The sequence below is a fragment of the Saccopteryx bilineata genome, chromosome 10 (assembly GCF_036850765.1).
Source record: "Saccopteryx bilineata isolate mSacBil1 chromosome 10, mSacBil1_pri_phased_curated, whole genome shotgun sequence".
NCBI lineage: Eukaryota > Metazoa > Chordata > Mammalia > Chiroptera > Emballonuridae > Saccopteryx > Saccopteryx bilineata.
The window spans coordinates 12,537,658-12,552,591 of NC_089499.1; the positions used below are offsets into that span (position 1 = coordinate 12,537,658).

A 14,934-nucleotide genomic window follows, 5' to 3' on the forward strand; every position below is an offset into this window, starting at 1 on the left:
CGGGATGATGCTCCAATCAACGGAGCAACTGGCCAGGGCCTAAGACTGTCTTTTCTTAGTTAACATCGGAGCTGAAAGTGAGCATCAAAATACCACTATGATCTTAAGCAAGGTCCCAGAGACCAACAGAGAATCACTAGAATCACTAGACTTACCGTCGCTGGAGTTTCTTTTTATACAAGCTTGAGATAGAAAATCTAACTTGCAATGTATTGTGCTTAAATGGTAAATAGTACCAGGAAAGTATCTATTTTTATCATTATTAAAGTTAAGGTGTTCTTGTGGAGGTAGCCAAGTGGAGAAAACTAAAACTGTCGGCCAATTAAAATTTCCTGTAATACCACACACAACTCTATTGTAATTAGTAAGTAGGTCCCATGAAATTAAATTTTAGCGCTGATGACTGGTTCATTGAAGAGAAAGCTAGGAGCCAATCTTACAACTGGACCCATTTCACAGCTCTTCTCATTCCTTAAGGACAACTCTGAGGCTTCCTCAGCTCTCCCCCACGTCGGCTCTACTCTGTTGTTCCCCTCCTATAGTAACTTCCTGATTCATATTTACAGTTCATGCTATCTAGGGAAAATAAAGTGTAAAGGCCAGTGCTTGTCAACAGAAAACCAGAATGCCCACCAAGAAAAATTTACACAATAGACAAAGATGAATGCTCGGTATATATTTACTTAGAAAATTAATGTTGAAAAAAAAACCCCAAAAAACATTTAACATAAAGAGCAACACTAAAGAAAAAAATGGCATGATTAAGGACATGATCGCTATCCATCATGACAGCTGCTATCGCTGAATACGTATTAGTTTACACTGGTTATTATTTCACTGGAGCGTTTGCCGAGACGCACGAGAACCTCACTGGTCAGAGCTGGGGGCAGCGCAGCTCCAGCTGCAGGAACGCCCCATCCAGTCCACTACACAGTCGCAATCGCTTCTACAGCCCGTGGCTGCAGATTTACCCTCTCTGCTCCTGCAGGAGGCAAGGCCTCCTCCGTTTCCCTCAGACTGCTTCTAGTGACCTGACACGGGGACGTGCTCCCTCCCCCACTCTCTACCAGCACCCCCACAATGCAGAGACAGCCATTACTGGTCAAGCCTGGAAGGGGTCAAGGCAAAGGTCAAATATTTCCAGTTTCAGAATAAAAGAACATGTAGTATATCAACACAGTCTTTAAATATAGTATAGATTACACTGGAGTGTATGCTCAAACAGCTGAAAGACATGAAGGTGAGGAAAATATATAAATAAAACTCAGATGAGGCCGGAGATCTGCTGGCCCGAGCCAGTGGAGTGGCCAGGAGCTCATGACGGGTGAGAAGGGCTGAGGTTAATGGGGGGAAGGCTTCACCACCGGGGTGACCCCCGGGAAGACACGTACTATCTGGACAGGTGACAAAGGCATCCCAGGCAAGGGCAGCAGCACGAACAAAGGCCCTGAGGCAGGAAGGAGCAGAGCAGGTGGGAAGGTCAGTGAAGGCGCAGCCATGGCAGGAGCAGAGCAGAGGCTCTGGGCGGGACCCGGCGGTAAGGCTGCAGACGGGTCCTGGGGCCTTGCTGGGACGGGCTTCTTCTCCACGGGGTGCAGTTTCTGATGCTGAACAAAACTGCCGTACCACTTGAAGGCCTTCCCACACACCTTGCACTCGTAAGGCCGCTCTCCAGTGTGGACTCTCTGGTGCTGGATGGAAGCTATCTTCTGCGTGAAGGCCTTGCCGCACTCCTTACACTGGTAGGGCTTCTCCCCAGTGTGAATCCTCCGATGGACGAGAAAAAGGGACCGACAGCCGAAGGCCTTCCAACAGTCCTGACACTTGTAGAGCTTGTCCCCGGTGTGCAGCCTTTGGTGCTGGAGGTGGGCGGCGCTCCGGCGGAAGGCCTGGCCGCACTCCCGGCACGCATACGGCTTCTCGCCGCTGTGGATGCGCCGGTGCTGCGTCAGGGCGGTGCTGGAGCTCAGGCCTTTGCCGCACTCCTTACACTCGTAGGGCCCGGCCCCCGCGTGATTCTTCTCGTGCACAATGCAGTCGTAGCTGGACTTGAACGCTTTGCCACACTCCTTACACTTGAAGGGCTTTTCCCCGGTGTGACTCATCTGATGCCGAAGCAGCTTGGAGTTGTATCTGAAGATTTTCCCACATTCTTTGCACTCATAGAACTTCATGCCTCCTCGCAGTATCAGATTCGGGTTCGGACCGAAAGCCTGCCACGCGGCCTTGCCTTTACAATCACGGTGCTGAGAGGCGTTTCCGAGGAATCCGCCCAGCACCCCGGACCGCTCTGCTTCCCCCGGGGCCTCCTGCTTTACCTCTGCCGCTGCATCCTCGACCCGGGACTCCCCACCTGACCAGAGAAAACACCAGTGTTCCCAGTTACTGGGCTGCACAGAAAGAAGGACCCAGGAGTCCAGGGTGTGATTTTTAAATATACCCATGGCATGGCTATAAGCATCCATAGAGGAGGATGACAGAGAAAGAGAAAAATAGTAACATACAACTGCAGAAGTAATGACATTGGAAACAGACCGGAAGTGCTTCCTGTAAGGAAAGCTGGGGGAAAACTAGGGCAGGAAAAATGGACAGAATGAGAACCTCAAAAATGGGAGGGAAAGAAGGCAGGAGGGGGGGGGAAGAGAGAAAAGAGAAGGACAGATAAGAGGAATCAGCAGAAATGAAAACATTTTTTTAAAGAGACAGAGACCCAGAAGAGGAAAGAGACCACTGACCCGCTCAGACGTCAGCTCTAGCGCATCGAGAGGCGGACGGAGCAGGCTGGGAACACGAGCGGCACACAAAGGGTCCCAACGTCCCCACGCCCGCAGGCCAGGAAACCAGCCCGGATTCTCTGTTCTAAATAATCGCCTCATGATCCCAGGTTTGAATCTCCACATAATACTCTGGGATAAAAGATCCTTGCAGGAAGTCAGCTGGGACAGAAGTGGAACTATCAAGCTCCAGGCCACAGTGGTGTTACTGCTCAACAAACCATTATTTAAAAAATCACAGTACTCATGAGAAGTGAGGCCTAGAACTTTCTTTCGAAAGGAGAGAAATGAAAGCACACACAAGCTGCCAGGACTGGGAAGCAGTCTCAGGGACAGCTGAGGGGGGATGGGTGCTGGGGAGGGGGCCCCGGGGGCACTATTTCTTGCCTTCTCCTGTGCAGCCTCATATAAGACTAATACAATGTAAACCTTAAGATGATAACATAGGAACTTCAAAATGCACAGGAAAGACAAATTAAAATTCATAGCTGTGGCACAAATAAATCACAGAATCAAACTGACCCACAGAATCAAATTTTCCATAAAATATGGCTGAAACCCAACTTCTCTACCATGAATACTGGCATAAAATAACTGTCCCCACTGGTAAGTGAGAAGAGAAGTGGTCAGGAGCTCCCAGGTCACAGTGCCCGCAGGAGGGCAGCCACGCGTGTGCAGACAGCGTGTGGCCAAGCCCTCCCGGCAACTGGTCCTCTGGGCTTGGGGCTAGGACTCAGTAGAGGTCAGAGTGCACCGAGTGCTGCCTACTGAACTCCAGGGAGCTTTGTTCTTTGCCGCAGAAGAAACATTTCCAGTAAACCAAGAAGGCAAAACCCGAAACTGCTGCATTCTCTTACTCACCTGGACAGATGCCTCTCAAAACCTCTGCTTCCCAGGGCCCCAGGCCCCACGGGCCTTCTCCTCTCTCCAGCTGGGAGATCAGAACAGGTTTGGGGAATGGCAATGCCACTGCAGCAAGAAAAAAAGACAAACTGAGGGAGACATCCAGAACTGCTCCTGAGATCTTTCCCGGCCCACTCCAGACCTCCCGGGAGACCAAGCCGGCCGGCCCAGGGCTCTGAGGACGGGCTCCACAGAGGACATTCTCACCTGGCCCTGACTCAGAAGAAAGGAAATCCCCTCAGGAAGGACACAGACAATATCCTGGGAGACTCCTCCTGCCGAGGACAATGCAGGGTGGAGGAACCAAGAGCTCACCAGGGTACCAGGAGTCCCTTACCCTCAGGGCCAGAATCACACTGTTCACTGACACCTAAGAAAGTCCACTGTCAAAGCCAAAGGGCACCAGGACTTCCCACCCCACCCTTCCAGAGGCTGGTGACTGCAGAAGTCCCCCTAGACCAGCGGTTCTCAACCTGTGGCGGGGTCGCCTACAGCTATCGGAAAATACATAATGCATATCAGGTATTTACATTCCGAATCATAACTGTAGCAAAATTACAGTTATGAAGTAGCCACCAAATTATTTTTTGGTTTGGGGTCACTGCAACATGAGGAACTGTATTGCGGGGTCACGGCATTAGAAAGGTTGAGAACCACTGCCCTAGACTCATCAAACAGAAGGGCTACTAGAATCCCCCAAATATCTGAGGCAGATCTCAAACTATCACAAAGAGCCACTGACAGGGGCCTTACCCAGGACAGCCACATTTGCGTAGTTCTCCAGCGTCACCTCCCTGTATAGGGCCCTCTGCGTGGGGTTCAGACTGGCCCATTCCTCCTCAGTGAAGTACACAGCCACGTCCTCAAAGGTCACTGGTTCCTGAAACGGCAGGTTCCTGCTCAAGTTCTGAGTGAGGTGCAGAAGGAGGCGGCCTGAACTGCTGCGTCCCCAACGCGGAGCCCAGTGGAAGGTCTGATCTACCAAGAAGAGCACCCCACCTGGGGCCAGCCCTCAGCCCACGTTCCCACTCCAAACACAGAGCCCCAGTGCCCGCCCCGTCCGCTCAGCTCTGGGCCCAACTGTCATCCTGATCTCATGGCCCGGCACCTGGGGCTCTCCGCCTGGAAACCGCATCAACCCCTGTGGCTCTGTCCCGCTGGCACCTCCCACCTCATGTCCTCCGCCACCTGGTCACCTTACTTCCTGTACACAGCGCTGCGGCCGTGCCATTCAGCCTCTCCCCACCTCCCATCTCATGTCCTCCGCCACCTGGTCACCTTACCCCCTGTACACAGCACTGCGGCCGTGCCATTCAGCCTCTCCCCACCTCCCATCTCATGTCCTCCGCCACCTGGTCGCCTTACTTCCTGTACACAGCGCTGCGGCCGTGCCATTCAGCCTCTCCCCACCTCCCATCTCATGTCCTCCGCCACCTGGTCGCCTTACCTCCTGTACACAGCGCTGCGGCCGTGCCATTCAGCCTCTCCCCACCTCCCATCTCATGTCCTCCGCCACCTGCTCACCTTACTTCCTGTACACAGCGCTGCGGCCGTGCCATTCAGCCTCTCCCCACCTCCCATCTCATGTCCTCCGCCACCTGCTCACCTTACCCCCTGTACACAGCGCTGCGGCCGTGCCATTCAGCCTCTCCCCACCTCCCATCTCATGTCCTCCGCCACCTGCTCACCTTACTTCCTGTACACAGCGCTGCGGCCGTGCCATTCAGCCTCTCCCCACCTCCCATCTCATGTCCTCCGCCACCTGGTCACCTTACTTCCTGTACACAGCGCTGCGGCCGTGCCATTCAGCCTCTCCCCACCTCCCATCTCATGTCCTCCGCCACCTGCTCACCTTACTTCCTGTACACAGCGCTGCGGCCGTGCCATTCAGCCTCTCCCCACCTCCCATCTCATGTCCTCCGCCACCTGGTCGCCTTACTTCCTGTACACAGCCGCTGCGGCCGTGCCATTCAGCCTCTCCCCACCCATCTGGACACACGCACAGCCCGTCTGTTCCCTTGCTCGTCCTCAGTCTCCCCCAATGTCTCCCACTGTGGGCAGGAGCCACTCCTCAAAAATGTCCCCAGCGTGTTGCAAATTTATTTTTATACCCTCTTACTTGATCAGGGAGCTAGCTCTGTTCAAGAAACCCCGCAGCCTGCCTGTTTCCGCCTACTCTCTGGACCACCTGTGTTCAGCCAAGGCGGCAGGGTCCTGTCTCTGAGCACGGATCCACCCCACCTGCCAAGGTGAGTGCCCCTCTCCGCCTTCCCCAATCACCTCCAGCCTCCCAAACGTGAAGGGAACCTGTTACAGCCCATCTCCCCCGACCAGAACGGAAGTCCACGAGGCAAGGACTCCGTTTTGTTCATAGCTGGTTTACTAGCACACAGTGTATGCCTGGCAGACACTCGAAGCTTACTATAAATATGCTGAAGGAATTTCAAAAATGGTTTGACCACAAACAGAAAACAGCAAACGCCACCTTAACAGTAAAATGCTAGAGCATCGCCATTAAAGCTGATGGCTGATCATTTACCATGAACTTTCTACTTCCTGTGAAAGACTAGAAAAGGCCTGACCTGTGGTGGCGCAGTGGATAAAGCGTCGACCTGGAAACACTGAGGTTGCCGGGTCAAAACTCTGGGCTTGCCCGGTCAAGGCACATATGGGAGTTGATGCTTCCTGCTCCCTTTTCTCTCTCTAAAAAATAAATAAATATAATCTAGAAAAAAGAAAAGGACAGACTAGGAAAGGAGTCCACAGGAAAGGAATACACATAAACACCTTTCCTTTGTAGGTGAAATAACTACAGTCGTCCCTCAGTATCCACGGGGGCTTGGTTACAGGACCCATGCAGGTACCAAAGCCTGAGGACGCTCAAGTCCTTCATCTAAAGGCTTAGTATCTGCACATAACCTACACCCATTCTCCAGGACACTTCACATCATTTCTAGATTACTTATACTACCTAATACAACGCAAATGCTATGGAAATAGTGGTTACTCTGTATTATTGGGAATAATGACAAGAAAAACGTCTGTACACTTTCAGTACGGATGCAGCCATCACAGGCCTAACCACACATTACAGTACATGTCTGTAACAACATAACTTTTTTTCAAATAGTTTTGATCCCTGGTTGGTTGAATATACAGATGCAGAGAGGGTTGATTGTATCTGCCTAAAAATAACCAAGAGCCAAGAGAATATATGAAAAACATTCAAAACTGACAAAATAATTCATTAAGTTAGCTAGATATAAGCTAAATACACCAAAATCATTATAGTAAAGAATTACCATAAAAAATACTTAGAAGTTAAAGTGGGAGAAAATAAGACGCTATTGATTAAAAAAAAAAAAAAGCTAAGAATACACTTAACAAAAATGTGCAAGACCAAGAGGAAGAAAACTGATGTCTATTAAAATAAATAAAAGAAATGAATATATCGGAACATACTATGTTTCTGAATGGAAAGAATCAAATTTGCAAAAAATTCAATTATCTTCAATTTTGCCTATGAATTCAACAAAATCCACTTCCCCACCAAAAGAATCAATGAGATTTGTGAGGGGGTCATTTAAAGCCATCTGAAAAAGTAAGTGTGGAAGACCAGCTGAGAATGTTTTCAAGAAACTTCTTTTGAAAGAAAAGATGAGAGGGAATTAAACCCCACCTTCAAAGGACAGTACTTTCCGAAAATGGGAAGACAAGCCACACATAGGGAGAAAATATTCAGGAAAAAAAAAGATCTGATAAAGGACTGTTATTCAAGAACTCTTGAAATTCAACATCAAGAAAGTCAACAACCCCAATTACACACAATGGACAAAATATCTGAACACATACCTCATCAAAAAAGACATACAAGCCCTGGCTGGTTGGCTCAGCGGTAGAGCGTTGGCCTGGCGTGCGGGGGACCCGGGTTCGATTCCCGGCCAGGGCACATAGGAGAAGCACCCATTTGCTTCTCCACCCCCACCCCCTCCTTCCTCTCTGTCTCTCTCTTCCCCTCCAGCAGCCGAGGCTCCATTGGAGCAAAGATGGCCAGGGCGCTGGGGATGGCTCCTTGGCCTCTGCCCCAGGCGCTAGAGTGGCTCTGGTCGCGGCAGAGCATCCCCCCGGAGGGGCAGAGCATCGCCCCCTGGTGGGCGTGCTGGGTGGATCCCGGTCGGGCGCATGCGGGAGTCTGTCTGACTGTCCCTCCCCGTTTCCAGCTTCAGAAAAATACAAAAAAAAAAAGACATACAGATGGCAGATAGGTATATAAGATGCTTAAGATCATAAATGGCATGTAGGAAAAGCAAATTAAAACTATGAGATACCACTACACACCTATCAGAATAGACAAATCCAGAAAACTAAAGAACCGCAAATGCTGGTGAGGATGCGGAACAGGAACTCGCACTCGTTGTTGGTAAGGATGCTAAATGGAGCCGCCAGCCACTCTGGGAGACGGTTTGGCAGTTTCTCACAAAACTAAACATATTCTTACCATATGATCCAGCAGTCACGCTCCTTGGTGTCTTCCCAAATAAGCTGAAAACTTATGTCCACACAAAAACCTGCACAAAGATGTTTACAGCAGCTTTATTCAGAACTGCCAAAACCTGGAAGCAACATAATGTCCTTAGTAGGTGGTGCGAAGGGGAAATTGTCTGCATTAGTCAATACAGTGCACCTAGCATTTAGAAAGTGCAATGCTGGTCTCTCGGGGAGGTAGTTCCAACTTGTGGGGCCATCTCTTCAGTGAAGAGGTTCTCTGATCTCAGCAGATGACTTTTCTTTGCAGAACAGGACCTGCCTTTCCACCGGGAAGGGAGAGTTTCTTGGCTTGGGTCCCCCTTTGACACTTAAACCTACACATCCAAATTCACCCCTATGCACACAAAACTCTCCATTCCCCCACCACGGGATTTAGAGCCGTGCTGGGGGGTGGGGGGTGGGGGGTGGGGCAGGCTCAAAGAGGAACCCAGAACCTGGCCACGTTAGGCCTTCTTGATCCTTTCCTGGTCAACTGTTAGTGTGATTTTAAAAAGATGGAAAGGAAGCTCAGCTCACCTGAGGCCAAGTGTTTTGGAGCATGGCTGATGTCCCCTGGCTTCCAGCACTGTCTTCTGGGTTTGGGAAAGCGAGAACCTTAGAAACTAAGAGAAGTGGAGCCTTGAGTGCAGTGCGCCCTGTCCCACATCACCTAGCCGCCCACGGCCGCTCGGTGACCCCTGCCCAGCACTGGCCGGAGACCGATCAGCGCTCCCCAACACACACACCCCACCTGATCGCCCAACCTCACGAATGCTGTCTGGACTTCGGGGCAGTCCCGCACCTGCTGCTCAGGCCCGGTGCTCCTCCCACCCTCCGAGCCCCGCCCCTACCATGTTGGGCCCGAACAACCTAAAAGAGCTCTTACAGGGACCATGACATTTACCCCCTCCCCCCCAAGAAACCAGGCGCCTATGGAGAGAAGGGACGGGGTGGCCGGCTGCGGCTTAAGTGTCCCAGGGGGTGATGCTGACCCCTCCGGGTCTCCACCCAGGGTGCAGAAGACCTCACACACAGAACGTCAGCAGCGGGCACGGGACGCGGAGGGCACATTCCCGCACGTGGAAAAGAGCATCGCGCCTCCGCGGACTAGGACCAGGGCTGTGGGAGGCCCCGAGCACCTCGGCGGCTTCCGCGAGGCCGGACGCCGGAGCTCCGGGGTAAGGACGGGCGAGTTCAGGGGCGGGGTGCTGATGAGGCGCCAGGGAACGCGAGGAGGCCGGGACCAGACGGACCTGGCACGTAGAACTCGCTGGAACCCACTCTCCTCCTCTCCGAACAGCGAGGAGCTGGAAGCTAACAGCCAATGCGGAAGTGAGCGCGCGCTCCCAGCGCCCCTCTAGACCGTCCGGAGGCTGCCATCTCGGTGGTCCCCACCGCGCGACCCCACGTGACTGGGCCCGCCAGGCGGAAGTGGTGGGGTTGGGGGCGGGCTCCTGCGTGTGCCGTCACTGGGTGGGGCGGGCGCCTCTCCCCGTTGAGACCTTTGGGACCGACTGCGGCCTGGGGCGTCGCGACGCCGATACACCCTCGCTCCACTCAGACCTCGCTCTGTAGGTCCAGGTGGGGGGCACAGGTAACGCGCTGCTCCATCAACTGTCGGCCGTCATTGCTCCGTGGATCACCTGGCTGTGCAGGTGTGGGGATAATGGCTCCTGTTGTGTCATATCTTAGATGCCCAAGCCTAGGTAGGTCCTAGGTTGGGCAACCTTTAGAAAAACCATGGTTTACACCTGCTTTTTTAAAGCCCCCTCCTTCCTAGGACCTAGACATGTGTGGGGCCCTAGGGGGCAAGTCCATTTTTACAACCAAAATAAGGGTAACTAAGGTTGCCAGGCATCCTGTATATACAGGACTTGCCCAGAGCAAACGGTTTAGACTTGTATTGACTTTGACAGGATGCCCTAAATGCCCTGTGTTTAGCTTTTTCCAATAAATGGTGTTTTTTTTTAATTATATAATTTAGAGCTTTGGGGAGGGACATTCACTGGCACTTACATAACTTAGTCAACACTGGCTGAAAAAAGTCATATCTCCACCAATAAAGATCTGGATAATCGTTTACAATCTCTCTTGGAGGTTTAACTGGAAGAAGGGAAAAAAAAGAAAAAAGAAACATTAGAAGCACATGTCCAAGTCTAAAACAACTGCCCTTAACTCATGTAACTTCAGGTTACTCTGCATGCTCTGGAAACCAGCCAATAAGTGACAGCCTCACTTTGGTGACCCTCAGTAACTATGCTTCTGAAACTTAGCAAACCAATAGCAGCCCCAAGTTTCTGAAGGCGAGCCAACCACTGACAAACACCTTTGAAAGTCAGCCTATCAGTGATAGTCCCACCCACTAGAGACGACAGCCAATTAGCAAGTGCCTCGTGACAGTGGCCATGCTTCTGAAAATCATTGATTGGGTCAACAGTGGCCTCACACAAGTGAACCCTTCTTCCAGTGTGGCTGCCAACATGAACAGACTGACCTCTTTGAAATGTCTACTGAACACAGTTCCAGGTATATGGTTCCTACTCACCAATGACTTCAAAGTTGTAACGGGACATTGGCCTCCCATTGGCTAGAAATTAGTAAGACCCTGGATATCTGGCTCCATCACAGGAATCTGTTACTCCTTTCTCAAGAATTACACATAGTTACTAAGAGTAGCATAAAGAAGTCCTATCATGAAGAGTACATTAAGGTATCCATGGCTACATTACAAATGACCTTCAAACTTTGTGGCTGAAAACAATACACATTATCTCAAAGTTTCTGAGAATCGGGAACTCAAAGAGTGGCTTGACTGGGTGGCACTGGCTTGGGATCTCTCATAAACGTTCATCAGGAACAGCACTCATCTGAAGGCTTGCCTCCCGCTGCAGGATCTACCTCCAAGGTAGCTCACTCACGTGGCTGGCAAGTACTACTGGTTATTGGTGTGAAACTTTAGTCCCCACATGGGTATCTGCAAACAACCGAGAGTCATTATTAAGAACGGACTAATTTGTCAGGAGAAGGTGAATCTTGCCAAAATCCTAATGCTGGTTTTTTCGTTTGTTTGTTTTGATTTGTTTTTAGATTTTTATTTATTTATTTTAGAGAGAGAGAAAGAGGGAGGAGCAGACAGCATCAACTCCCATATGTGCCTTGACCGGGCAAGCCTGGGGTTTTGAACCAGCGACCTCAGCATTCCAGGTCGACGCTTTACCCACTGCGCCACCACGGGTCAGGCAAAATGCTGGATTTTGATGTTCTTTTCCAAATATAGTTTCCCAAATGCCTGGAAAAATCCATCTTCATACTCTACTGGGGCCACCATGTGGGTGGACAGGAAGTCCTTTTCCCAATCACTGCAAACGTCCCCCCACCACAATGTAGTAAGAAGGTTTTTTATCTGCACCAGCATCCACCTGCAACTTATAAATTGATGGGAAGTCATCTTCACAGTTACTGGGAATGTCCTCACCACCATCTCAGAAAAAGGTTTTTTAAAACTGCTCCTACATCCACCTGCAGCATGTGGATAACTAGGGAGTCCTCTTCACAGTCCTTTGGAATGTCCCCCACCACATGTCCGAAGAAGCTTCTTTTCAGTCACTGTAAGAATGAACCAGAAAAGTAAATGAATGAAACTTGTCATAAGATGACCTTTCTAGTCAAATTCCTGATGCTTCTTTTTGATTGTATTCTCCAACAATAGTCTTATTCTTAGATATAGTTTCCTAGGAGCTTGGAAAAATCCATCTTCACCCTCTACTTGGGCCATCTTGTGGATGGACAGGAAGTCCTCTTCCCAGTCATTGGGAATGTCCTACAGTGTAGGAAGAATGTTTTTTATCTGCACTTGCACCCACCGACACGTTGTGAATTGACAGGAAGTCATCTTCATATTCACTAGAAATAGTCCCACCCTAGTATCAGAAGAAGTGTTTTTTTAAAAACTGCTCCTGTATCTACCTGTAACTTTTGGACAGACATGGAGTCTGGAAACGTTCTCCCATCACTGGAAACGTCCTTCAGTACAATGTCAAACAGGTTTTTTGTTTGTTTGTTTGTCTTTAATTGCCCCTGCATCGCCATGGCGCCATTGGAGTGAGTTGGTTCTGGCCACTAAGGAGGGCTCCATCGCCTCCACCTCAGGTGCTAAGAGCTCAGTTGCTGAGCAACAGAGCAACGCCCCAGATGGGCAGAGCATCGCCCCCTAGTGGGCTTGCCGGGTGGGTCCCAGTCGGGCACATGCAGGAGGAGTCTATCTCTCTAGCTCCCCTTCTCTTTCTAAATAATAATAACAACAAATAAATAATAATACAAATAAAAAAACCTGCTCCTGCATCCACCAGCAACTTGTGGGTGGGTGTGAAACTTTCTTTCTAGTCAGTGGGAAAGTACTTCACCAGAATTTCAGAAGAGGGTTTTTTCTCTGCTCCTGCATCCACTTGCAACTAGTAGAGGGACTGGAAGTCCTCTTCACAGTCACTGGGAACACGCTCCACCACGATGTCAGAAACTGCTCCAGTCACTATAAGCATGTACCATAACTTGTCCCAAGAAGGCTCTCTCCTTGCTCAATTCCTGCTGCTTCCTTTTGATCCTCTTCTCCAAAAATAGTCTTGTACTTATATACAGTTTCCTAAGCACCTGGAAATATCCTGGATGCACTTCTGGAAGCGAATGGGGGGATCTGCCCCATGGCAGGCACTGGGCTGAGGCGGTGGCAGCTGCGACTGCCACGTGGGCGGACAGGAGGGCGGGCAGCGGGAGATTCTTAAAGTGGGACCTGGATAGTCACTCCTAGTATTTACCGAGATAAATAAAAGTATACACAATTCCAAATACTTGAACACAAATGCTCAGTAGTTTTATTTCTAACAGCCAGAAACTGGGAACAACCCAAATGGCCGTCAAGAGGTGGCTGGACAGTGATATATCTCTAGTCTGGTGCAACACTCTCAGCAGTAAGGACCGAACCACCGCTGTATGCAACACGGGCGAGCCTCAGTCCCAGGGCGTGCTCATCGCCAGACCAGAGAGAAAGTACCCCCAGTGTGAGAACATCTGTATAAAGTCCTAGGAAAGAACAGCTGATGCGAAGGGACAGACAGCAGCTCAGTGGGCACTGCGGAGATCCAGGAGGGAGCCTCAGTCCCAGGGCGTGCTCAACGCCAGACCAAAGAGAAAGTAACACAGTGTGAGAACATCTGTATAAAGTGCTAGGAAGGAACAGCTAATGCGAAGGGACAGAAAGCAGCTCAGTGGCCACTGCGGAGATCCAGGAGGGAGGGCTACAAGGGGCGTATGCAAAGTTTGGGGGGGTCACACCTCTGTTGCTTATCTTGTGATTGTTTCTCTGTGCATGCACACAAGTCAAAACTTACCAAGACACTATAATAAATTTTTGTTTATTATGCTCCAGTCACTGTTCTGAGCACTTCTACATGTATTAATCCTCAGACCTATGAGGTAGACTGTCATCCCTGTTTTACAGTAAAGGAAATTGATACCGAGTTTCTGGAACTTAACCCTCTGCTTCCTGCATGGACAGTCAAGCTCTCTGCAATTAGCTAATTCCATGACTAAAAAAGAACATAACTAGACGAAGTTACAAAGAATGTTTCCTGCTGTGAGGTCACTTGGAACAGCAATGAGCTGGACAAATTTGAGACAAATAGCACCTTGCCCCTGACCCAGAGTGCATACACCCGAGCTGTAGCAAAGGCAGACTGCAACGCAGTAGTAAGTAACTTCAGAGTAAGAAGTGGTGTGGGTGGTGGTGCACTTGAGGTAGGTCTCTGAAAGTTTGAACTCCATTAGGAATATAATGGCATAGATGCAGGTGTCTCCCCATAGACAAAGCCCCTCTGTGAGTTTAGGAGACTACTAATATTCATATTGTACTAGGGCGTCCACTTACTTTTTCTTGGTTTAGTGTTGCACATCTGAGAGAGGAAGCATAGCAGATAAAGTCTACACTTAGAAGGGTCTGAAATGCCTTTACTCTGGGTGGAAATCATTTGCCCTTCAAGCTGTGAAGGCGTACGCCATGGGCATCTAACTTTCAAGGTTGCTGCTGAGAAATCGGATGCCATTCTCATTCCATCTTGTTTTCTTGCTCTAGAAACTTATTAGGACCTCCTCTCTCAAACCCGGATTTACCCCAGTCCATCTTGCTGGGTACTCAGTGGACCCTTCAAAATGGAAACTTACATTACTTTTCATGATTGTAAGTTTTGAGGGATTTTCTTGGGGTGGGTGTCTATTCTAACTGTAAAGTTCATGTTGGGAAACAAGGGCTCTGAGAATTTGAGGAAGGTTTCATGATGGAAGCCGAGAGTCTGAATGAAACAGCTCACTCAGACAGCGGGAGGAGCGCGCATCCCAGTTGGGCAGAGCCGTGGGAACAGAGGCACGCGGTCAAGAATTAGTCCAGTCCAGGAAGGACAGCGATGACACTGATAAAAGGCATGAAAACGGGGAGACACTATGTTATTTTCAGTTCTCAGGTCAGTATCTTTCAGAATGAGGAAATCACTCACCACTCTCCTTTACTTCCCAAGTTTTGCTTCAAAAGTTCATCGGTTAAAAAAAATTTTGTGTCTGTGGGGGATAGATGACAGAGCAGCAGGATGCAGGTGGCTGTGGAGGTGCGGGCCTCGTGGGATGTGTTGTGCTGGTATCTGCATGTGTGAAGATTTCCAACATAAAAATAAATTTAATTTGTTGA

At 49.9% G+C, this 14,934-nt stretch overlaps 1 protein-coding gene across 1 annotated transcript; it reads right to left on the reverse strand.

Moving 5' to 3' along the window:
* Window positions 1–661: 661 nt before the first annotated feature.
* Window positions 662–9,939, reverse strand: LOC136314057 (zinc finger protein 621-like). Its single transcript, XM_066244397.1, is given in 7 exon segments — window positions 662–1,348; window positions 1,350–2,353; window positions 3,636–3,743; window positions 4,431–4,557; window positions 8,176–8,290; window positions 8,742–8,827; window positions 9,344–9,939. Coding segments are annotated over 5 exon segments (1,275 nt in total). The 5' UTR covers window positions 8,179–8,290; window positions 8,742–8,827; window positions 9,344–9,939; the 3' UTR covers window positions 662–1,315.
* Between the last annotated feature and the right edge of the window lie 4,995 nt (window positions 9,940–14,934).